We start from the raw sequence: 24,248 nt of genomic DNA on the forward strand, positions 1-24,248 counted from the left end.
TGTGATGTTTTAGACACTCTTACAACATGGCATCAAAAATTCAAGGAGTTGTCTGAAAATGTTGACGCTGGCATCAGGTCTTCACGGGAAACCTGTGCCAGGAGTGGCAGACTCTGTGCCCTTCCCTTTGATTGCAAAGTGTTTAATAAAACTCAAATTAAGGAATGAAAATTGTCTCATGGATCAATCAGGCGCAGCAGTTGTGCCTGCTCAGCATTATCTGTCAGACCTCAACCTGATTGGGAATGTTTTATTTTGTATAATAGTCTCAAAATCAGACTGAAAGGTTGACTTAAAAAATACCTGATGTATTTTGTGTGTGCTCTGAGGCTGATAACAAGCTGCAGTTCAAGTTTTAATAACTAGAGGGGAGCTAAGAAACTTCAAAAGCTTTGTGATAAATGTTTTTGACAATGCGTCAGCTGGACATTAGGCAGGATCTCAGTAAATCCTCTCATAAGTGCTTTAAAATGGAGTTTTGAACTTTTCCTTCAAAAGTGTATGCTTAAGATGTCACGGTATCTTTGGGCTTAAAAGATTGGTTTTATCTGGTATATGTGAACCATTGGTGTTTCTGTCTACACCTTTGAGAGTGAAAGGGGGGAGAAGTTCAGCAGTTTTCTCCTTTTGGCAACCTCTGCCCCTGCTCTTGACCATGAAACTCAAGGAGGCTGGGAGAGAGGAAGAGCCAGTTTGAAAGCAAACTAACAAACACTCCAGGTAAATATTACAGTAAATCTTCTGAGCTGACAAACTTTCCGAGTGACTTCATCACAACAGCCCTAAAGTGTCCCAGCAATGGGCAGAGCAGTGCTTGCACATGGCAACTGCTTGTTGGGTTTTGTGGTTCACTGAGAACAGCAGATGAAAGCAAGTTTATTGCTGCTCTTTGAACTTTGCCTCCCTCCCTCTCTCCCATCACCTGAGCCACTGAAAACAAAGCCAGAGCAATTCCTTCCTAGGCTCCCCCTGGAAAAAAAAAAAAAAAGAAGAAAGAAAAAAGCCTAACTTTACCATTTATACTGCTGTTTTCTTTGAATTTTTATCTTTGCAGGACTTGCTGTGCCTTGTGACATCCTTTGTGCTTCAAAAGAATTGAGTTTATGGGGAGGGCTGTGCAGCCAAGCCCTGACTCGGCAAAATCCTCAAGCCTTTGCCTAATTTTTAAGCCTACAAATGGTGCTGCTTGTGCTGTCAAGGTGTTTTAGGGATATATGGCTAAAGATGTTGCAGATAAACGCTCCACTAGACACCTACAGCAAATGCTGAAATCGCACTAATATTTTATAGGGAAAAAAGCAGGAAAAAAATCTTAGTGTTGGCAATCCAGATAAAGTCTGATGTGGAAGAGCTGAGGGACTGCTCAGGAGCTAGTGCTGCTGATCCACTCAAGAGCCAAAGCATATCATACCCTGCCAGTCAGTCTCTTGTCTATGAGCTGTGACCAATGAAAAGAGTGCAGCATGAGCCCACCACACTGGAAAAATGTTTGCATACATATTTCTTTTATGTTGACTGACCTACTTTAAAACGTTTTCACTACTACTAGAGAGACTTGATTTTGTTCCTAGGGTCAAATTATTCCTTCCTGAACCCCTTTCTTCCCACAGTCCCTCAAGGGAAGAAATTGTTTCACTTCCCAAGGGCATCTCCTGCTGGCACATCTCAGAAGCAGTTGAGTCCCATGCGAATAGGAGCTGCTTGGCTTGCAGGAGTGGGCAGAGCCCACAGCTCGGGTGGTTTTGCAAGGTCCCATTTTGAAATGTCAGCAAAGTCCACCAGACTTCCAAATGTGCCCAGTGTATGGAAGTTCACATTAATCCAAGTGAGAGTTGATGAATATTGTGCCTTTGGAAATTACCCCTTTTATCTGATTCCTCACCAAGAATCCTGTTTTATCCGCATAATGACAGCAAAACTTGGGTGCATTTAAAAAGGTATAACATTTGCATTTTCATTCCATGTTGTAATTCGTGTTCATTCTTCATGCAACAGTGTTTAGTGGTTAAAATGACACAAAGATGCCCGGGTGTGCTGTTCTGGCATTCCATAGCAGAACAAGGGGCAGACTGGCCTTTGCAGGACTTCCCTTTCCCCCACCCATACGGAGCTGTTAGCAGCTTCACCCAGGTAATGAAGTTGACCTGATGGTAAAAGGCTAGGAGGTTAGTGGAAGGGAAGTGTTAGAGAAATGTAAAACATGGCTTAAGGTGTTTTAATTTCTGTTCCTGAAGAGCAATAAGGCATAAATTTTCTGTACAGTCATAATAGTAATTGTAATGTTACCTATAGGTTGGAAGAATAATTTGTGTTGTTAAACACTGTAACTATTTTCACTACAAAATAATAGATTGTCTTTTCTGTTACAGTAATTTTTGTCTCTGCATACAGGTTGTGGAAAACTTTGTTTGCAGAAACAAAGCTATTGTTTTAACAAAAACCACAGAAATTTTGCCTTTCATATTGAATCAGTAGCATAATGAGTGGTGGAGCAATAGTTCAACATCAAAGGAGACTTCTTGGATATATAGTGTGTTGCAGCAACAGTGAAAGAGTTCCCACCAGAAAGGAATTTTGCCATATGTGAGCAGCAAACATATGTATTAGGTTAAAACCATAAGATTTCCTTTGCTTTACACCAAAAACAAGAGCAAACTTAAGTACAGAGGTTTTCAAACAGTTGTGTGCTGGAATGCAGCACAGGGACTGAGCAGTGTCCCAGGTTTGGAGCAGTCGCAGTGGACAAAAGCTCCATGAGAACCCAAAAAGCCTTCAGGCTGCACTAGCAATTTGGCTTAAACAACAGTATTTCACTTTTTTTAAAAAGACACTTGTTTTGCTCCGACTCACATCATTTGCATCAGTGAACTTCATAGACCTATTTTCCCAATTTAGTTATAGTAGTGATAAAACCAGACAAGTTTACTTATCTCCATAAAACATTTTAGCAAAAAGATGTGATTGCTTAAAAATTCTGATATTAATTTTGATGGGACACTTGCTTTGAATAATAATTGGATTTGGTTCTGTAAATTGTGAGACCACCTAGAATAAAGGACAAGTTTTGGCCCAGACAGCTTCATGGAGAGATAAAGGTGCTCAGATTGAGTGCTGCTATAGCAAAGCCTTCAAGCATCTCCATAAATCATTCTGGAACAAAATTTGCTGTAATTTTTGTTAATATTTGCATGGATTTTCTTTAGAGCTCCAGAGCTGGATTGTCTTCTTGTGAACAGGGAGAGAAAACACATCAATGGATGTAATTTGAATTTAGAAGGCACTTAAAGAAGGGCTTGTATTCAGGATTATTGTTGGCAAATGTTTTGAGGATGTAAAGTGGAAGCCTTCTTCTGTGGGCATTAGTAAGGAGATAATTAAAACTACAGTAGGTAATTATGGTGGCTTTTATTACTGCATCTTTCATTAACTAATTATATTAATCTGGTAATGTTTGAAAAATTCTTTGAAGATGAAAAGTGCAAACTATTACTACCTTTAGCCTTACTCTGCACCAGTCATAAATATTGAGGTCTTTTCTTGATACAGGTGCCCATCCATGTGTGCAGAGCTGCTGGTACAGCCACAAATTCCATCTGTGTACCCAAAAAAGACTCTGCCACTACCTGCCATCATCTGATCACAAGGAGCAGTGACTTCCCTGCTGCTGCTTTTTGTTTCAAAGAGAAAATACTTTGGGGTTTTAACATTTTGTAGATTTCCCTTTCCTTCTAAATGTCACTTACATCTTCAACCCTGAAAGGTAAATCATGGTGATCCCTGACTTGCCACTGATGTGGTGAGAGCAGGAATCAAGCCTTGTCTGCTCTCAGGAGCACACCAAAAGTAGGAAATTATTTCAGGTTGAAGAAACAAAAGATCACACCTTTGTACACACAGTATCTTAACTACTAATCAATACCAAATAATTTAAAAAAATAATGACTTCTGGTCATGTCATTCCTCCAGAACTGACTTTTTTTTTCAGGGAATCCAACGCTTCTTTTTAAAAATATCCTGTGGTTAAAGGATAATCAAATCACTTTTTATGTATTTAAGACTAAATCATTATTGTATTCCTGTTCCATACTTGTTCTTGTGATTCTTAGAACTATTTCTCTTACCAGTTTTTGGCTGATTTAGATGAAGCCCTGTACCTAATGCCAGGAATGTATTCCTGCCTTGAAAAGGGATTCTGTAATGCTGGCTTTGTACCTTTTTGTCTCTCTGTGGCTCCTTGTTAAAACTTCATGCTTTACAAGTAGGTTTTTTTTAAAAAAATCACAACCCCTTTCCAGGCTCACCCAGACCCCCAGTAATCAGGCTGAATTCCTTGTGCCCCATCCCAACATCCCAGCGAGCTGCACAGGCCAAGTGCTGCACTGACCCACCCAGTGCTGCCCCGTCCTCTCCAACATGCTCCCAGTCACCATGAGCAGGGTTAGGATTGAAATAAACTGTAAGAAACAACCGAGCCACAGCAGAGTAACAGAAATAAACCCAAAGTGCCTACCCAGAGATGCAGTTCTGATGGTCCGTTCTCCTTTCGGATCAGCCAGTAGCCAACATTCCACGTATCCCAGTGATGGACCCATCCACCAGCTCCACTGGAGCTCCCAAAATCTGACCATAAGATTTCCATGGCATAGTCTCAAAGCCATTACTTTCCCCTTCCATCCTTCTCGTGTCTCTCAATGTTCTGTGGGACCAAAACATTCACAATACGATTTTATTTTAGGATCCTTTCCATTTTTATAAATAAATCACATGAATGTTCCTTTTATGCAGCTGTAATTCACCCACATTGTTGTAGTAGAGCTTATTATCTCATTTACATTTTTAAGTGCCTTTCAAAGTGTAGGATATCTGGGCTGGAAAGCAAAACATTGAATTTCTTTGTTCTCAGGCCAACACAAAGCAAATCCAAGGTCAGGTATGGTGTAGACTTTCAACAGCAAACATGTTTACATGGCATTTGGAAGCCAGTTTAACTGAAAAAAACCCAGCCAACTGTCTTTTTAACAGTGATATAAATGCACTTAGCAAAGCTGAGGGCTGGGGATTCATTCTGTACCTGGAAAAGTTTAACTAAATAAGTTTAACTAAATAAGTTAGGCTTTGTTTTCCATTCAGGAAAAAAACACCCCTTTGACACTTAAAAATTTGCCTTTTTTCTAGATTTTTTTTTTAATCCCTTTTTCTTCATCTCCACAGTTATAAAACATAAGCTCTTACTCTTTGGGCAAAATCTGACACTTTGAAGCTCTAAAATGAAAACTGTATTTCTAAACAAAACTGAGCAGACACTGTTATTTAATTTTCCAAAAGCAATGTTCAGCAGTGCACCTGGGATAAGGTGTCTGCTGTTTTTAGGAGTGTTCTGTGTGACAAAAGCTGCTCTCTCAGATGCAGACAGAGATGTGAGGGCAGTGGGTCCCTTCAGAAGCAGTGATCAGCATTCAGGCTTAGGCTGTGGCACATGAAGCTTTTTGACAATAGAGAGAATTTTCAGTGTGATCTTCAAAAGGGCACATTATTCATGACATCCATCCTGATTTCTCCTAGAGAATCAAAATCATGGGCAACAAACTTGCTTACTTCTAATTAGTCTTTTCAGAGCTAAGCATATGCAGGAATCTGCAGCAACCATGAGATTTTGATATTACTCCTTCTTTTTTTTGGCATGGCTTTGATCAGATACTGATCTTTGGATTTTACTTTTTTGTCCTTGTGCTGGAAGGAAAAGCTGAAATACCCCGATGAACATTCACTGCTCATGAAACATCCTTTATACACAAAACTAGGTTCTACAAAGTGACCAAGAGAGCCAGTGTGCAACACAGCAACAGTCCAAAAATGGCCAAGGTAGAGGTGGTTGATCAGAGGAGTTAAATCTTGTTTGGAAAGTGATCTTGATGGAAAGTGTTCCATCCCCAGTTCTGACGTGATTGGAGATGATAAACTCATGCAGATTGTTTCGTTAAACTGATTGATGGATAATTATAAGACTTAAGACTTTACTGCACTTATATGCTATAGTAAAAATAACTTAGCCCTAAATTGTACTTGTTTAAGACATTGTCTGCTCTCCTAATGAAACAGGTGTGCTCCAGGCTGGCAAATGCTATCTGGGGTGGGTGGATGTAACAAAGACTGTGTCTCATCTGAATTTCCCAAATTAAATGACTTTATGATACATTGCAAACCCTCAGATTTGAAGTAACCTCTTTTATGCTCAGCAAAGTATGTTTGTCTGTTGTAAATAAGAAAAGTAAAAATGTAGAAATGAAGGCAGAAAGGCAGGAAGCACCAGCTCTCTCGTTTTGCTCTATGTTGTTGCTTTCTCTACTAGGAACAATTTTGGATTGTTTTGCGTTCAGTACCTGCAGACTTCTGTGATGGAGTGTGACATAGATCTGTTCTCTGAGACACAGGTACATACATATACATTTGTACATGCACAGGCTGTCTCTTGACCATCTTCAGAGTCCTGTGAAGGAGTGAAACTTGCTCCTGAGCTCAATTAGGGACTCTGGGCAGGATGGCTGAGCTGGAGCAAGGTTTCCTCCCTCCTCCTTTTTCCCCATGCCAGGCTGTTTGCTTAAGCTGATCCTGTGGAAATAGCAGGAGAAGAAGGGTCTTTGTGCTCTGTGAATGTTCCTGGGAGTCCAGTACTGGTGATGTCTGGATGCTTTGGAGTTACGACAGGATTTTTGTCAAATTACTTGGGGCTGTGGTGATACCTCTGATAGATGGAACGTGTTCCTGCTGACTGTTCTACTTTGCAGACTTGATCATTTTAGTTTTGAAATCCAAGTATGCTCATTTGTTTTTTACCATACAAAATTAGGTGTAGAAGAAGAAAACAAAAAGCCCACAATTCACACGTATGTTTCATTATATCTATGCAAATTCCTGGTACTGCTTGGTGATTACTGAAGACTGGTTATATATTCAAAGCCTGGATTTCAGCATTTCTCAGAAGCGGTGATAGTGTAAAAGTCCCTGGGCAGATCTGAAGTTCATGCTTGGGTCTGGTTAAAATTTTTTGGCATCAGAACATGTAATAGTCTTATAGCTAGAAGACTTTAAAGTTAACGCCTGGCATCACTTCAAAACAATGTGCAAGATCTATCATAAGTAGTCCTCTTATCTTATCTCAATAGCAATTTTATCCTGTAAATGATTTGAGGGTTCAGTATTGCAGTGCTGTGGAAAAAAGCAAGGGATTTTTCTGTAAAATCTTTGTCCTGGGAGGACTCTCCCTGGTCCTGGTTTGTGTTTGGGTGTTCTGGTTCTGAGTGGAGGAAGCGAGTGGTGACCATAGTGCACGTCCAGCAAAGCATGCCTGGAGTCCCCAGCTGGTGGGTCTCTCCAACACACCTTGCAGAAGGTCTCCGTGCAGCTCAGCTTTTTAAAAAGCATCCCTGGAGGCACCTTGGGTGTCATTTAGAGGGGATCTCCTGCTCGAGTCCCTCCCCAGGTCCAGTCCCCACTCTGCACCAAGCTTCTCAGCCAATGGGCAGCAATGCCCCAGTTTCCTGGCATGCAAAAGATAACTCCAGATATTCCCTCTGGGCTGCCCCAGTTTCCTTCCTAGGCATGTCAGTCTCCCATCCACATTGTGCACTTTGCTTCAAGTCAGCACTTGCTGCCAACAATGCCTTTATTCAAGCTGACAACTTAACTAAGCTTTTAGTAAATGTGTAAATAAATGTTACGTGTGTATTCAAACATTCAACAATGAGTAGGAAACTTGAAAAAAACAACAAACTTTGAAACTTGGCATTGTTTGTTTGGTGTGTATGTTAGAAATAACATAGTCTATCAGCTCCTTGGGGCATGGTTGATCTTTTGTTAAGCATCTAACAACACGTTCAGGGCTTTGAGGGCCTGCTGTAGTAAAAATAAATATATAAGAAGAACATCAATGACAAAACAAATTTGTCAAAGCATTTTGTGAGCTTAGTGATTTTTTCTGAACTAAATAAAGACTGGATAGCTGTGGTAAAGTGATATGATCGTAAGGTCCCTTTTATTTATTGCTATTTATACTTAATTTGTAGATCACATGCTAGACTTCTCTACGGGGCGGGAGGGGAGCGAACATCCCCTTTCAATAGTTTGAACTACTTTGTCACTGCAACTTCCAGACACGGTTTTTCAGAGAGATTATTATTTGGGCTTAAAAGAAAAGCCATTAGTACAGTGCAAAAGTGTTCCTAGAAACAGGTTGTACCAGTAAGATGATAGCAAAAATCTGAGACTGCCAATACAGTTGTTGGAATTGCAGCATTTCCATTTCCCTTTCAGTCTTTGAGGACATTTATTACATTTTTAGTATCAATACTTGTAGTCTGTAATAAGATAGAGCTGCTCAGATTTAAGGACTCCTGCTCAATTGATGGTCCTACCTGTGCAGAGTAACAGGGTGGCCCAGCGGGCTCTGTCACAACTTGGCAGCTGGTGTGCGTGCCTGGAGTCAGCCAAGCTGAGGAGCTGTAGATACTGCCCTGTTCTCTTAATCGGTTCATCGAGTGACTTTATTCCACCATCCCATGTTTCTCACGTGTGTTTTGCACCCCTTGGTGTTGTTCCAGGCCCTACAAGATGAGGTGGACACCTACCGCATCCAGGCACAGGCTGCCGAGAAGCTGCTGCGGCGCCGGGAGCTGGAGGTCCAGGAGCAGGTACTGGTGCTGCCCCCACACCCCTCCCCTGGGCAAGGAGGATCCATGTTTAAAACTAATGTCTTGCTTCAAAGCAAAAGCACGGATTTTCCTGCAAAATGTTCGGGAAGCTTTTATTTCTGTTTTTCAGTAGTAAAAGAGAATTAAGCTGTCCAAACCCTACAGGCAAGGTCTTATCTCCTGCCCTGTATTTCGAGTTGGTATTTCAACTATTCTAGCTGTTAAATGATGCATTTATTTTGAACTGACTCTACTGTTTTAATAGAGGTTTATGAGACTGTTCAACCTGTTGTTTAATGGCTTGTATGAGGAGAATTATAATTGGACAATAACTGAGCTAAAAATAATCTTTATTCCTGATCTTATGCGTTTCCTGTCCCCACATGTTGTCTGTAAAGAGTTCCATATGATTAATGGTGCTAACATTGTTCTGGGCACTGTCAGTGAAAGCAGCGATTTCAAGGAAAACAGTGAATGTAGTTTACAGACTAGTATTGCAACTGAAAGTTAATGATCTGCCTTCAAACCAGACTAAATTGAAGTATTCAGGAAAGTGTGCAGGCTGTGGATATCTGAATCGCAAATGAAATTTCAGATTTCTGATACAAATCACTTCTTGCAACATTTGAGAACTTTCTGTGGTGCTGAATAAACAGTATCAATAACATATATCTGATAGAAAGAGTTTTAAAGTTTTACCTGCAGAACTAGAAGTTGAGGTCATTGCAGCAGAGCGATAACAAACGATTTCAAATATTTTTTCCCCACTTGTTTTCATCCTCCTTGCACACAGGAACCCTCATTCCCTCGTGGTGTTTAGGTTCAGGTATTTCCTGCTCCCATTCATCTCTGCCTCCCAAATCTGGGTGTTGGGACAGGCTTCCCCTTAGCTGCAGTGCCTGCAGCATTGCAGGAATTTGGTGTAATGAGTGAGGTGACCTGCAATGGTTGTCCCTCCCAGGGAACAACACTGCCCTGCACGCTGCAGGAGTCCTCTTCCAAATCTCTTTTGTTATTTTTTTCTTTAATCTTTGCCATGGCCATTTTGCATTATTTTTTCTGACCCACTTTGAGAGAAGATCCAGAAGAAGAAAGAAAAAAGGACTTGTGCAATACAGAGGTAAAAGGCCAGGCACACAGTTTCATAGGATGGTTCCCCCCCTTCCTGCCTTCAAGGTTTTCTCTTCCATGAGCACCTGGTCCAAACCAGCTGAGAGGACTGTCCTGCCCACACTACCTTAATGAAGCACTGGCTCAGCTGGTAAAGTATAAATGAAACAGAAATGTTATTTAAATGACTGCACCACACAAAGACAAAAATGAGAGCTCTGACGTATTTCCAGTGATTGTGTCTTAGCCAGGCTACCTGTAAACATGTTCATCAAGCATTGACAGTGGCTAACGACTCATCAGCTGATTAGGGAGGTGAAATATTTAAGGCAGTGACTTAGAACTTGCTTTCTGCTTTGACCAAATAGTGTCTGAATCAGAATAGCATAAAACATCAAAATTTATTCTGGCACTACCACAAAGGCCCCTTTTCAGAGCTTTTACATGTCTATAAATAAGGAGGAGAGAGGGTTAAACAGCTTCTGGTTTTCATTAAAGGGAAAAATCATGGGGTTTGATTCTATAACAACAACAAACAAATGAATGAGACATGAAAAAACATTTTGTTGTGCTTTTAATTAAAAATATAAAGCTGTTTCTCGTTACAGCTTGTTGGGTGGTATCTTGGTGCTCCATGTTTGTCTTTTTCAGTGCAATGTCCTTATAACTCTTCAGTCTCCAAGAGAGACTGACAGATCCACAAAGCTTAACTCTGTTACAAGAACCCTCTGGTGATCACACAGAGTTAACCTTTCTTTATTATAATTATCCAGAGAGACAAACTATCCCACAAATAAGGAGGGGGAAATGTGTTAGAAGGACTCCAATGGCAAGCCCTGAGCTGTCTGGAGCCGAGCGTGGTGCTGCAGTTGAAGATGAGCTGTTGTTTTTCTAGAGCTTTTTCATTCCAGTACTTCATGTTCTTGTATGAACTTGTGTTTACTCTGGTTTACTTCATCCCCAACTGCTGGATGTTTTCTTCAAAACTTAGATGTCCAATTTATTCAGATATATGTAATTGGCAAAAAGTGGCAAGCTAGCAGTAAATAAAGTGTGACTCATGCTTAATATATAGTTTTTTTAATATAGAAATTTCTTTATATATAGTCCCAAGACAGTTAAAGCAGTCTGGGAAGGTTCCTAGGAAATTTGTGTGTGTCCAAACATTTTCCTTGCAAACAATGCTGGAGTTTCTTAAATCTCAGTAATATGTAACTGTGGGAACCAGCTTCTTGTCAATTAATCCTACGGAAGTTGTGTTCCTGTATCATACGCCCTTGTGGTTTATCACTTGGTTGTCTCTTGATATGTGTCTAGATCTAATATAAGACAAGATTTCTGACAGAAACATCTTTCATTCTACTAAAAATGTTTCTCTTCCTTGAGTCAAATGGCTTTGTGCAGTTGTCAGTCAATGTTAGAAGACCTAAATTGTTCATACAGCAGACCTTGCATCCTGTGAGTGTGTGATTAAAATGTACATTTCTGAGAGCTTATGCATGGGCCTTAATGAACCTGGGAATTCAGACAAGTGCAACAAATTCTGCTGAATTGGGGCCTGTGTAAAAATGAATGGTAGTGATCTTCTTGCTTTATTACCTTGATTTCTTTAGAATACCTCATTTCATTTAGAATTCCTTTTTGTGAGGGCAGTCACCCCAACTCAGTATACAAAAAAGCTCCAAGAATTTCTCTTTTAGACTTACGAGAATTTTTTTCAGAAAAAAACCCCCACTTATTCTTTTCATTTTTTGTTCTAATGTTTTTAACTATAGGGGTGGATTGAATATGATGTAAAATTTCTAATTAGGGATAACAGAGAGAAAAAAGTTCCTCATGTTCACAAGCAACTGAAGTAGCACCCCTGTAGGTACTGAAACCATAGGAATACTCCTCCAAGCAGTCAAGTCACAAATAGAGTCTTAAAGGAGGGAGATTCTCTGAAGACAGAAAATCAATTATGTTCAATTCATGAATGTTACTGAGGGAATGAAGGGGAATACCAATGTAGATTTCCAGCCCTTTAATTTCTTTTTTCTCAAATAGATTATAAAAATGGGAAAAAGGAGTTATCTGCATAAGGATGTTGTAGAAGTATTTGGAATAAAATGTCACAGCTTAGTTTGTTAAGTGGATTTCACTCATGTCCAAATGAAAGCAGGAGTGATAATTGTAAAAGAGCTATGATTCAAAAAGCATTCAGTGAGTTTTCATTTTTAATGTTTAATATTCTGACTTGCTCCATTTTTTATGACTGCTGGATATTTACCACATTCAGCCTAACTTACTGTTTCCATGCCAACAAAACATATTTGTTCTCGGATGAACGCTGTGATGCTTTGTTCTGCAATTTTAGCCACTGTGTGTACAGCACAGAGAGCTCCTCAGGTGTGCCCCACCTTCTCCTGGGTGGGAGCAGTTCCACTGTCTTTAGACCTGTGGGGCTGGGAGCAAAGAATCTGAGAGAACAAGGTGAGCCACGTGTGGCCATGTCCAGGGTTAGGGTAGTTCATAATACAACAACGGCTGAAGACTTGGGTAATATTAGTATCTCTTTAGTTGAGGTCCATGTTTCTTTTCAGATTCATTTTTAAGGGTATCATAGTGTTTGATATGCAATCAGATAAATTCACAAAAAATCTTTGCCCTTACTTCCATCACCCCACCCTGCTCTGTACGCTCTGGAAAGATGACATGGAGTTTCCTTGAGGTGGAGGTGGATGAACCATGGCAGGACAGTTGCTCCAACCCAGCCTCTGCTGTGACAGGACTTACAGCTCAGGTGCCCTCAGGTAGTTCTGAGACCCAGAAGGAGGTGCCTCTGGGACCCCTGCCCTGGACTCCCAGGCCTTCTCAAAGAGTTGTCTTTCTCAGAACGTGCTCAAGTAATCCAAAATCAAGTTAATAAGCTCTAAGTTTGGTATTTAGAAAGAAAATGTCCATCCAGTGCTCTGCCAACTCCTTGAGCAGGGGCATCAGGAGGGTACCATGTACTTCAGCTGATTTCCTCCTATAAAGCATTTCATGTATGTATATATATATATATATATATGGTGTGAAAAAAGTAGCAGACAAGCAGGCAGAAGGGTGTAGCTCCCGTAGGCTGGCAGCACAACAGATTTCTTTTCTAACAACTGACGGTGAACAAATTTCAAGTTTGAACCATTTTTATTGAGAAGAAGCTGTTGGAGAGTCACCTAGAAGCAGTGAAGAATCTGATGTAAGAGAGGCAGGCTGGTCAGGCTGTTTGGCATACACAGACCAAGGCATCAATTTTTTAGTATGTTGTTCTCTTTTTGGACTTGGAATAGAGGCTGTTGGGGAAGACTCAGTCTGGTTCTGGCTATATCTCTGTAGGGGACCTTTCAGGGATACAGGTGCCCCTACAGGTATATGGCAGTGCTCATGAAGGGACCATAAAATAACTGCAGAGATTATTTGGAACCCAATTCTACCACTTACTGACTGACACTGTGAGAATAAATTGTAACTTTGCATTTTACTTATTTTATGTTTTGTATAACACTTTCTTTAATGGCCTAGTATTAAAGGAGTACAGAATTAAACAGTATAGTAGGTTATACTGTACAGTGTGAAGCTTCAGATTAGCAAAAGGACACAGAAACTGAGATTCAAGCACAGAAAAACAGATTTTCAGGTGGGATTTGAAAGGAGCTGGAAATCAATGGAGTTGAAAGTTCCTAGGAGCTCCATATGGCAGGAACTGCAGGAGGGAAGGCTCTCACCAACTGTGCAACTGTCAAAGGGAAAAGAGGTAGATGATGATGATGTGGAAGTCAATGATCAAATGTTAGCTTTGGTAATCAGACACAACTGGAAAACACACAAATCTGTGCCTGCTTCACAGGAGAGAATGAATTGTTGGAATGAAGTGGTCAGCTGGGGAAAGGCAGTAAAACAGAAACTACAGAACAAATGGTTAAAAGGAAAAAAGAGGAGTTTTACCAAAAAAGAACAGAAGCATATGCTGGCATGTGGGAATTAGAGAGTATTTTAAAATGTCAATTTCCTAGCTCTTTGTCTTAACTAGTTGTGAATGAGAAAGAGATGGTTCTGTTAAGGGAGCAGTGTGTCGATCTAGAGCATCTGTGGTTTGCTGCCAGATCATCAATTAAGGCAATCTGGTTCTTTCAGAAGTGCTTAAAGTAGGACTACAAGGAACAGAGATGCTGGTATTTCATGCAGGGAATCAAAGAAAAAAAAAAAAAAAAAAAGAGACATGTCAGTGCATGGAGGAGCCAGTCAGATGACAGAAGAGAAGAGCAGGGACACCTCAACACCTCTCAGGAGTAGTGAACTGTCCCATTCATTTCTCTCTGGGTGATGAGTTGCCTGGATGGAACTAAAAAAGGATGGGAAAAGGCCAGCTTTCTGCTGATCTTTACCATATTTAAATTGTGAAGTATCATTTTGTTTGTGATGCCATGAGCACAAAATGCCATGGGTCAGCCATCCATTGGGAAGGGCAGTGGGAGCTGCCTCAGGCACTGCCCATCCTCACCCAGCCTGAAGTGGGGCAGACTCTGACCAACCCCACTGCTTTGGAAACCCCTTTTCCACTTTAGATGCTTAATTAAATCTTTGTTCTTGAGAGAGAGGAAATGGTGGTAGCAAAAGTAGCTTCTGAGTGTGATCTACAAAGATTTGCTGGTTCACGTGGTTGGTGTGAAAATATTGAGCCTAATCCTGTTGCTGAGCATTGTTGGTTCTTGCTGTTGTTATGGAGCACTCAGCACCTCTGTGCCTCAGACACAAAAACCTGGACTTGCTGAACCCTCCCAGGATGGAAGGGATTATGGAGAAGGTAACACATGCTGGAATGTAAAACTGGAATACATAAATACATTCCAGTGGTGGTGACAAAGATGCTTATAGCTTTATTTCAGATTTAATTATCTTGGTAGTCTGTTAGGAATCTCCAGAGCCAGGGATGAACACCATGTGTTTGCAGCACGGGGTGGTGCTGGCCTGGGGTTTGTTCCCCCAGGCCAGGAGGTGGGAGCTGTGTCTGAGCCCCTGCAGCAGGGAGCAGGAAAGGCCTCTCCAGCCAAGGGATGGACAGCATTGACAGGAGATGAAGGACATAGTGCTTGGGGACAAAGATGGCATCTGTGATGAGTCATTTGGAGAGAGGGGGAAAAGAAGTGAGGGATCCTGCAAATCCCAGCTGGAACAATAGCAGAACCCTGGAGAAGGGGAGGTTGAGAGAACAGCATGAGTTTTCTAGCCACAACATTCCTGGTTGCTGGATGGTGTTGACAGTGAAAGCTTTTATTCCTCTCCAACTCGCGTAATCCCAAGAATGCTGCTCTTGCCATGTGCAACCCACTGGTGGGGGTTTTTTAAAAAGCTTTGCCTGCCTTCCCCTCCTTTGCAGCTATGAATGATACAGACTTGTATTGCCTGACTACAAACGGGATTTTCCAGGTGGGAGATCTTGGTTAAGAAAAGACAGTGAAATACAAGCCTCATGGTTACAGGTTGGGGAAGAAAAAACCCAGCTCAGAGCAGCGAGCTCAGCGAGCAGCCCTGCAGAGCTGGAAGTCCCCATGGGTTCATGAAACTACAAGGCAAAAATGTTTGGGTCACGCAGATGGTTTACTAGCTAAAGACAGAAAAACAAAGAGGACAGCTATACCACCAATTATGTTCTGTTGGAACTGTCAGAACAGAGGAGGTTCTCCAGCCGTATTTTCTCCGTGGAGAACAACATGGTGTTCACTTGACAAAATAACTGGCTCAGCTGATCTCGCTCGGTTCCTGTTTTCAGCTGAGCCAAGTTCATGCAATTTATAGTGTTCACTGCTTTCCTTAAGAACTTGAGAACATTTGTATCACATTGCATTCTATTTATCTAAATCTGGAAGAACCATATTTCAGCGCATGTTTCACAGGGAGAAAAGCAGTTCCCACTGCCTGAAATAAGAGAGGATGTGGACTAAAAAGCAGCGGATATTCGTGTTTGATTATATTGTGAAAAGACAAATGTTCAGGCCTTGCTCTTAATTGAAGAACTGGATAGGTTGTTTGACTCTTCACTAGGCAAAATGGTTGGAGGAGATTTCAAGCTCCAATTAAATATTAGTTTGTGATAGAAGACTGAGAGATTATGGTTAGATGATTCACCTAAGGCTGAAGGAGTTACTTTTGCCTTTTTGGTACCCTAACCTGTGGAAAGATTTCTTACAGCAGATCTTTCACTTCTTTCAAAGATGTGGATTGCAGAACAGATGTATAACCTTTTTAGAGAGACTTATCTTTTTAACACCATTGGAACATACCATTGTTTAAATAATGAGGGGAAGGGTTTGAGAGAGACGGAAAGCTCCGGTTTGGGTAGTTCTGGGCATCAAAACCAACTTTTCTTTCTTTTGAGAATGGTCAACACCCAACTATGACAACATCTCATGGAAGTCAATCAAATAACAATTTTCCTGCTTTTTGCATCACTTTGCGTATCTGTGGGAATGTCTCTTTTTTCCAGTTGATGGTGTGATTAAGTGGACCTGAGCTCCGTGTGGCAACTTCAGCTTTCCATTGTTTCTGCTGACACCAAAGATGATTGATGGTAAAGCCTTAAGCCTCATATGTTACCCACCAACCTGAATAAACAAAGACCAGTGTGGCAGCTTAATATTAAAAGCTATTAAACCTTCCTGGGGGTTCATGGATTAAATCAACTCACCAAAATGAATTTAAAAAAAAAGCTTTCTCAGGACTGAAGAAAAATGAACACAACAGTAAATGAAATAGAGCTATCCTCATCCAGCAGACTAAAGCCCTCCTGAGGGCTGAAGAATTACAATTTTAAACTTCTCTCAAGGGTGTGAGAGGAGACACAGTATTTGTGGATCCTAGGGAGGCAGCTTGATGCTATAAAAGAACAAAAAAGCCTTTAAGGCACAAAATATATAGATATAAATATCCCTGCAGACATTGCTTTCATTGGTCAAAAATAAGCATTAAAAAATAAAAACCTTCCCCTGTTAAAATTAGTATACATTAGCCTACTGCATGTTATTTTTCAGTTAGAAGTAGTAATTCAGATTTTTGCCATGCACTATTTTAATCTTGAGGGTCAGTAAACCTTGATAGTAACTTCAGCCAAAAATGCCAACAGGTTGTTTATCATAAAATGACAGAAAACAGCTGGGATCTTATTTTCATCTTATTCTGATACAATTATTAGTGAGCACAGTTGAAAGTAATATTTAGCAAACAAATTGCAATTGTATCCCAAAGAACAGCAAGAAAAAAAGGGTGTTTTCTCTCTGCAATAGAGTAAGAAATCAGCCCCAAGCAATATTTCAGCTACCAGGGCTCCTTTCTCATTTTCTTTCTCCATTTGCAGCCAACCCAGTGTTATATACCTGTATCTTAAGGCACAGTCCCTATTTCTTCCTGATTTTCCAAGAAACTCCTTTGTCAAGAGGGAACAACTCTCTTGCTTCTTTGCAGAGTTAATGGCAAATGTTAACAGCCTTGGGAACACAGGTATGTAGAGGATACTTGCAGATTAAACTCTTAAAACCAGTGACCTGGTGGAAAGAAGACTTGCACGATTAGAACCTTGTTGTTTTACTCAGAGAGCTGTTAAAATTTTTGTTACATCTACTGACAATGAAACTTTCTTGACTTTTCTTCAGGAAAAATTACAGTAAGGGGCTTTTGCTGCATGCCTGGCACCTGAGGAAGCTGCTGGAGTCCCAGAAGCTCTGTAGGCACAGCTAGATCCTGGTGTGGCAAGTTATACTGGAGTCCAGGCTCAGCTCCTGGTATTGACATCTCCTGTAAATGCAGAGCTTGATTCCCAGTCTGATGCCCAGTCTTGATTCCTCACCCAGTCTCACCATTCCCAGTCAGATCCCTGCCATGGGGTTTCTGTGCTGGTTGGGTCACCCCAACATATTGGCAAAGTGATTGATCATCCAGATCTTCTTACTCCTGAAATGGATCTTAATTTTTCAAAAATTAGGAAATTTAAGTATATTTCTGTTCTCGCTGCCTGTTTCTGCCCCTGTCCCACCAAGAACAAATGTAACATGTTGAACTAACTGGAATATACGTTTCTGCTCTATCGGGGTCCCCACCCAAATGAGCTGTTGGCTCAGAAAATGTTTATCCTGGCAAAGCAACTAGGCAGAGCTTTGTAAGCCTATATAGAAGTAGTAGCATACATTTTTCAAAGATATAAATTTTGATCCCTGGCTTACACACAAGCAGAGTTCAGACAAGGTTTCCTGTCTCACCCTTTTTTTTTCTTTCCATTTGCATAGTGGCATCACTTACTTGCAGCTCCCAAGGAAAGCCTCTAATTGCCTATTTGCATAGAGATTTGGAGATTTCTTCTGCATGTTGGAATGACTCATAGACCAGATTTTCCTCAAGTTTCATCAGATTGTTTTCTTCCTTTCCTATTGATAATTGTATTGCACTTAATGCAGGTTTTGGCACGAGCTGCTTTTTGCCAGAAGATGGTAATTGGCACATCTTGGAGTGAACTTTGTGTTGGGTTCTCACGTGTCAGGGTGTCTGTGCTCCTTGCAGGCTGGGAGCTGGGCAGCTCCAACTCGTGGCTTCTTCAGATGTTGGGCTGAGGTTTTGATTTGTGGTCACAATGGGAGATTCAAACAATTTGGGAACTAAAACAAAATTAGCACAAAATGGCGTTGGCGTGTAAATCATTGGAAAAAAGATTCCATTTGAAAGTGTAAAGATATTTTATAAGTTAATCTGATATTGAATCCCTTTTATCCTTTATTTACATATTCAGCTGCTAATCCAGAAAAACACCTAAGTACTTGCTTAATTTGAAATAAGCAGTTAATCCTATTGGAAGTTAAGGATAGATGTGAGGCCCTGATTCAGCCAGGTAGTGGAGTGTGTGAGCAGTTCTGTGCAGCCCGATGGACTCAGCTCAACCAAACTCTGTGGACTTTTCCTGGATCAAGATTCAGCAAATGTAACAAACCCAGAGAGATACAAAGCACAGTCCTTCCAGCTGATCTGTCTTCGCTTATCATTGCTTTGTAATTTTTTTTTCCTTCTTTACAATGCATAATAAGGTTCTGGACTAAAACCTCCTCCTTTAGATGCAATCGTTTTGGTGTGATCATCTTGTAACACGTCTCAGGTTCTCCAACCTATTTGTTGAAAGTCCTCATGAAGTCAAGGAAGATACAAAGTGCAATGAAAAACTGCACAAATAAAAGGCGTAAAAGCACCTAGCAGTTGAGAAATTTTGAACAAAAATCTTGGGGAAGTGGTAATTCACTTTGTCTAAGGGAGTGAAGGGCAAATACCACTCTACTGATCTGCTTCAGGTCCCTCCAAAGACAAAAAGAAAAATTTGCAAAGTTTCTGTCGTTAAATGCTCCACTGAGATAGATCTAGGAATGATTATTGCTTCTTCAGACCATGTCCCAACAAATGCCTTGCAGTTTCCTTTGTTCCTATGTTTCCTTTTTTCCTTTCTTCCTCTTTTTTACTTTGCTTTTTACAGGTCATTGCTGATCTTTCTTCTCTCTTCTTTGCTTTCCCTTGATATCCCAATTTGGAGCTTACTTGGACAACAAATTGGGCAAAAGAAGCAAAAAAGTTACTCTCTGGCTTCCAAGAGTAGCCATCTATATATAAATGTATTTTTGTTGTGTTCCAGGTACTCCTTATACGACAAGAATATGAAGCCACGCTCAAAGGTCTGTTGCCAGCATCTTTGAGACAGGAATTTGAAGACACCATTTTATCTTTAAAATCTCAGGTAAACTTTTACTATTTATCTTCAACTTTTTGAACTGGATAAAAACTGCCTCTTCTAGACAAGAAATTAATGCCATCTATAATTTGGCCCAAACTACTGAGTAAGTCTCAAAACCACATTATGGCAGCACTTGCATCCTTCTGTCTCAGTCATCTTCCACAAGGCTTTTCTCCTCCTGTTTCCTCGCCTTGAGTACTATCATATTGTATCTTTTGATGCCAGATTTTGCTTCAGTTGGCAACTGAAAGTAGAAATTACCATGTATTCAGTGTTAGGGGTTTTTTTTGTCAACCATTCAAATACAGCACACAATTATCTCCCATCTTCCTTACCTGTTTCTCCTGTAGGAAGCGTTTAAAGGATGCATACAAAAGGTGCAGAAGAGTATGAGAAATAATTTTGTTTTCTTTCAGCCTATATAATAAAGCAAATGGCTTATTTCTTTTAGACAGTAATCCAAAGTATCATTGTGTTATTTCTACACTTTCCAATATAAAGAGGCTCTAATAAACTGCCACAAGGGCTTTGTTTGACTATTGCAAAACACTAGCTCATCTAGAATAACACAGGATCAATATTATGTATATGAAATAGACTCTAAAACTGGCTAATAGAGATATCAAAATGTCATTGTAAAAAGGGAACTGCTAATTAATTGGGTGTGTTTCTTGTACATGGTTCCCTCAGAAGTGGATGCTGTCCTATTCAGTGCATTAGGAGCTGGAAGAAAACAAAATGTCATCATTGCCTGAACTCACATGCGGAAGGATAAATAGCACTAAGGAGGAGTGATCAGAAATGTGGAATAATGGTGACCCAAAGAAAGCACTGCCAGTGTCTGCATGTGCAGGACTGCACATTTAAATGTACTGGGAAGGACTGGGATCTCTCCTGGCCTGGAGGGAAGAAATGAGAGAAAGGCAGGGCAGTGCTGGTGGCTTGGAGCTGCCCATGAGTTCTGGGAAGAGCAAAAGCCCTGAGGACACAGCACACACATTTAGGCTTGATACCAGCACATGCCTTGTACCAATTTTCAGGACTACTTTTTCCAGGAATTATAGATCTACAGACTCTCCATTTCTCTTTCTTATGCAGTCTCTCTCTATGGACATGGTTGGTGCTTTGATGTATTTGGGATTTTTCCCTTTTTTTTTTCCTTCTTTACAATGCATAAGCATTTCTTGCTGTGCACGAGACACTTCCCCTGGAAAAGTCTGTATTCAGTAGAAGCAGGTAATTTTCACTGGGGAAACTTTCATATTCCTACATGCTAGTATAGAATCATAGAATGGTTTGAGTTGGAAGGGACCTTAAAGATCATCTCGTTCCCACCCCCCTGCATGAGCAGGGACACCTCCCACTAGTCCAAGTTGCTCAGAGCTCTATCCAACCTGCACTTGAACACTTAATTGTTTAGTAGTGACATAACTTCAACATTGCAGTTGTAAACACTCTGCTTACATGTCAAAGGATTCCCAATGAAACCAATGCTCTTTGTAATTTAAATAGTTGCAGGAAATAAAGAGTTAAGGATCTACTGGGGAAATCTATTTCCAGTTGATAGTAAAAAGCTATTTTTAAAGTGCAGTTGACTGTTAGCACTGTCTGGTAGGAAGCATTACTCTGGAGCTAGTTTAAGAATACCACACTTTTTAATGAGTTTTTTTTTTTAAAAGTAGAATCTGATATCCACCTGCAGGGCTTCTGTAAGCAGCAGCAGCATTTCAAAAGAGTAGAAGAGCACAGAGTCAAAGCTGGGTGCTGGCCCAGAAAGAGAGAGCTGCTGGCTGCATTTCCAGCACCCGCTGGCGTGGCAGAGCCCGCAGCACGCAGGGTCCTTCTGAAGCACAGGTGTCCTGGGCTTGGAAAATTGTTGACATTCCTCTTTGAAAACATCAGACAAGAAGGGCAGTGGAATCTCTGCACCTGTCAGGATTATTTATTGTTGGAGGAGGATGAAGAGAATAGGCTGGGTAAAAGCACCGAGCAGTGATAAAAATACACAAAATAAAAGAAAATACTTGAGGCTGGGGCAAAGTTTTCTAAAAATGTTGCTAAATATAAAGTATGCTGCCCAGTTGTCTGCACTGGTGAGTCGTCTAAAAGTGGCCACAGTGCATTAATAAAGATTCTTTTTCATACACTTCACGAACAGGTGAGTACCTCCATCACAAGAGCAGAAGTGCAGGGATCAGAGCACAGGCTTCCTATGGGAGTTGAGAGTGGAACTAGAGCTCCCCAACCCTTGCCTAAGCCATATGGTCCCACCAGAGGAGTTTAGAAACTCTCTTGACTCTGTTGCTGAAGGAGGAGGTAGCACACGGCTGGAGCAGGGCCAGGAAGCTGTGCTAACCATCTTCTCTCAAGCATTAATTCTAGGATGCAGCTAAAGCCTTGCTGCATTTTACTCAGGTGGGATAGAGGAGGAAAAACACCCTTTATGAAATGAGTGCAAAGTTATGCGTCAGAATTTTGTACACTGTCTTCATGTGGGCTGTGTTTTACAGGTGAACATTCTGCAGAACAGAGTCTCTCTCCTGCAGGAAGAGCGGGACGCCTGCCACGCCAAAAGGTGCGCGATTACCTTTGATCAATTTGTACCTTTTCACACCTGTGGATCCCAGTTATTGAAGTTTTACGGCTTAATTAAAACACTCAAGTACGGTTGCAGTTTTAAAAGGTCCTTATTTTCAGTAAACAAGCGTCTGAGAATTTTCCCAGTGCTTAGTCAGGACTTTAGAGCAAGATTAGAGATCTCGCAGGTGCATTACAAGTCTGGGCTTTGCCTCCACGTTCATGATGAGACAGTGGCTGGGTGCACAGCTGCAGCTCTGGTGATGCCACCTCCTTTTAAGATAGAAAAGAATGATGCAACGTGGAATATTACAGATCACATCTTCAAAGTACCGGATCTTCATGAGCCAGAGCTTTTTTTTTTTTTCCAGACGTTTACACCCTCCAGTATAAATTACAGCAAGTGCTGCAGCAATAAAAAGCCTTGCTGTGCCTTTAGAGTAAGTGATTCACGTGGAGAGGTGAGTAAAAGGAAACTTCCTAGGAAAGCCACTCCATCTTTTTTTATATTTATAGACTTTGATGATACTTTCTTCTCTCCCATGAGGTTTCTGCAAATAAGAATGGGTGCTTCTAAAAATAGTGTAAAAAACGTGTGAGATCTTTAAACATTTGTAGAAATGTTAGCAGTGGGAAAGCTGTCTGAAAATATTAAGCCTAAACTATTTGTTAACGAGAATTAGGTAAAGGTAATTGGAAACTGAAAATGTCATAGATGCTTGGTAACGTGGGCAGTGCAGGTACCTTTGTCAGAAGAATACACAGCCGTAATGTCTCTAGACTCTCCACTGGCAGCAGCAGCGTTACCAAGGGACGCATTTTGTCTCGAGCTTGTTGTGAATTAGTGTCTTGGCAGTCAGGAAAGTAACTGTTGAAAAAGATAAGTGATCCTGTAGTGTTAGATCAGGCCAGGCCACAACTGACCGACACACTGGGGGTGGAAGGAGCCCCAGCCAGGTCCTGGTGGAGAGGAAGGACGGGGATGGAGCCAGCTTAGCTCACAGCAGCTCCTGCCGCCGCCTTTGCTCCTAGGCTTGGAGAAGCTTTTGTGCTTCTTCTGTTCAGGAAAATCTTCCTGACCAGATCTTTTTTCCAAAACTACACTCACTAAATTTTGTGTTAGCATTTGCCTGACCCTCAGTCACTGAGATACCACTTTATGCTGTTTTCACACAAGCATGCCCATGGCTGCAGGTGGGATGTAGCTCCTGGGCAGCACGATCCCCCGTGTGCTCCGGAACACCCGGCACAGCACCAGCCACAGCCAGGACCCAGCCCTGGCTCCAGCCTGTTAGGTTTTGATAGGAAGAATATTAGGATACAACTAACAAGAATCTCTTCATTTCCAGGTAGCTGCTGGAGCGGTTGGATCTCTCCGGTTGCCAAATGGACTGCTTTGAATAGGTTTGAAGATTTGGCTCTTGCAAATTAAAATGCAAAGATCAGTGGCAGTTTTGCTAGCACATAAAGTATAATGAAATTTATTAAAACACATCCATTGTTCATGCCAGCATGTTTTTAGTTGTATCTTCCTTCCATTATTTTTTTATCATTATCTTATTACAGACTTATGCTTTTGATATCCTGTCTTTGACCCCATGCTCAGCTTGCTCACTGAGCAACTACTAATATTTTTGTAATTTCTTCCCAGAGCCATTCTCTTCCCTTTTATACATGCAGAAAATCCCATTTTCTATTCTTATTGTCCAAGATATTTTAACATATTTTGACATTGTTTTCTGTCCATGGGTTTACATAATATTAAAATATTATTATTTTGTGCTATTTTGTTTTGACATTTCTTGTCCTGCTTGGGCATCTCACTCACCTGAGTAACCATAGTGCAGAGGGGAGTTTTGTGTGGCTGTGGAAACTGGGAGAATATTTTGTGCTTTGTTTCAAGGAGAAATCTCAGAGTGAGAATGAAAGCACCACGACGACAAATGCGGTCACTGTGGCCAGTTAATGGCACATAAATCTGTGGCAGGGGTTTCATACGCCGGTGACAGGAAAGTCCTTTGTCATTGACTCATAACACAGTTTTGGGGCATTATTGAAAGAGAGCCATAACTGATAGGGCCTTGGTTGTGTGTGGG

General features: G+C 41.0%; 1 protein-coding gene across 4 annotated transcripts in view; it reads left to right on the top strand.

Annotated features, from left to right (window-relative positions):
• The window catches only part of CEP112 (centrosomal protein 112), a 157,852-nt gene extending 133,915 nt beyond the window's left edge, over window positions 1–23,937 (top strand). For all 4 annotated transcript variants that reach the window (XM_051634572.1, XM_051634575.1, XM_051634574.1 and 1 more), the window contains 4 exons: window positions 8,598–8,687; window positions 19,477–19,578; window positions 22,086–22,150; window positions 23,502–23,937. In XM_051634572.1, coding sequence (XP_051490532.1) covers window positions 8,598–8,687; window positions 19,477–19,578; window positions 22,086–22,150; window positions 23,502–23,505 — 261 coding nt within the window. In that variant the 3' untranslated portion in view covers window positions 23,506–23,937. The remainder of the gene's footprint in view (window positions 1–8,597; window positions 8,688–19,476; window positions 19,579–22,085; window positions 22,151–23,501) is intronic.
• Window positions 23,938–24,248: the final 311 nt, after the last annotated feature.

The sequence above is a fragment of the Apus apus genome, chromosome 17, assembly GCF_020740795.1.
Source record: "Apus apus isolate bApuApu2 chromosome 17, bApuApu2.pri.cur, whole genome shotgun sequence".
Lineage (NCBI taxonomy): Eukaryota > Metazoa > Chordata > Aves > Apodiformes > Apodidae > Apus > Apus apus.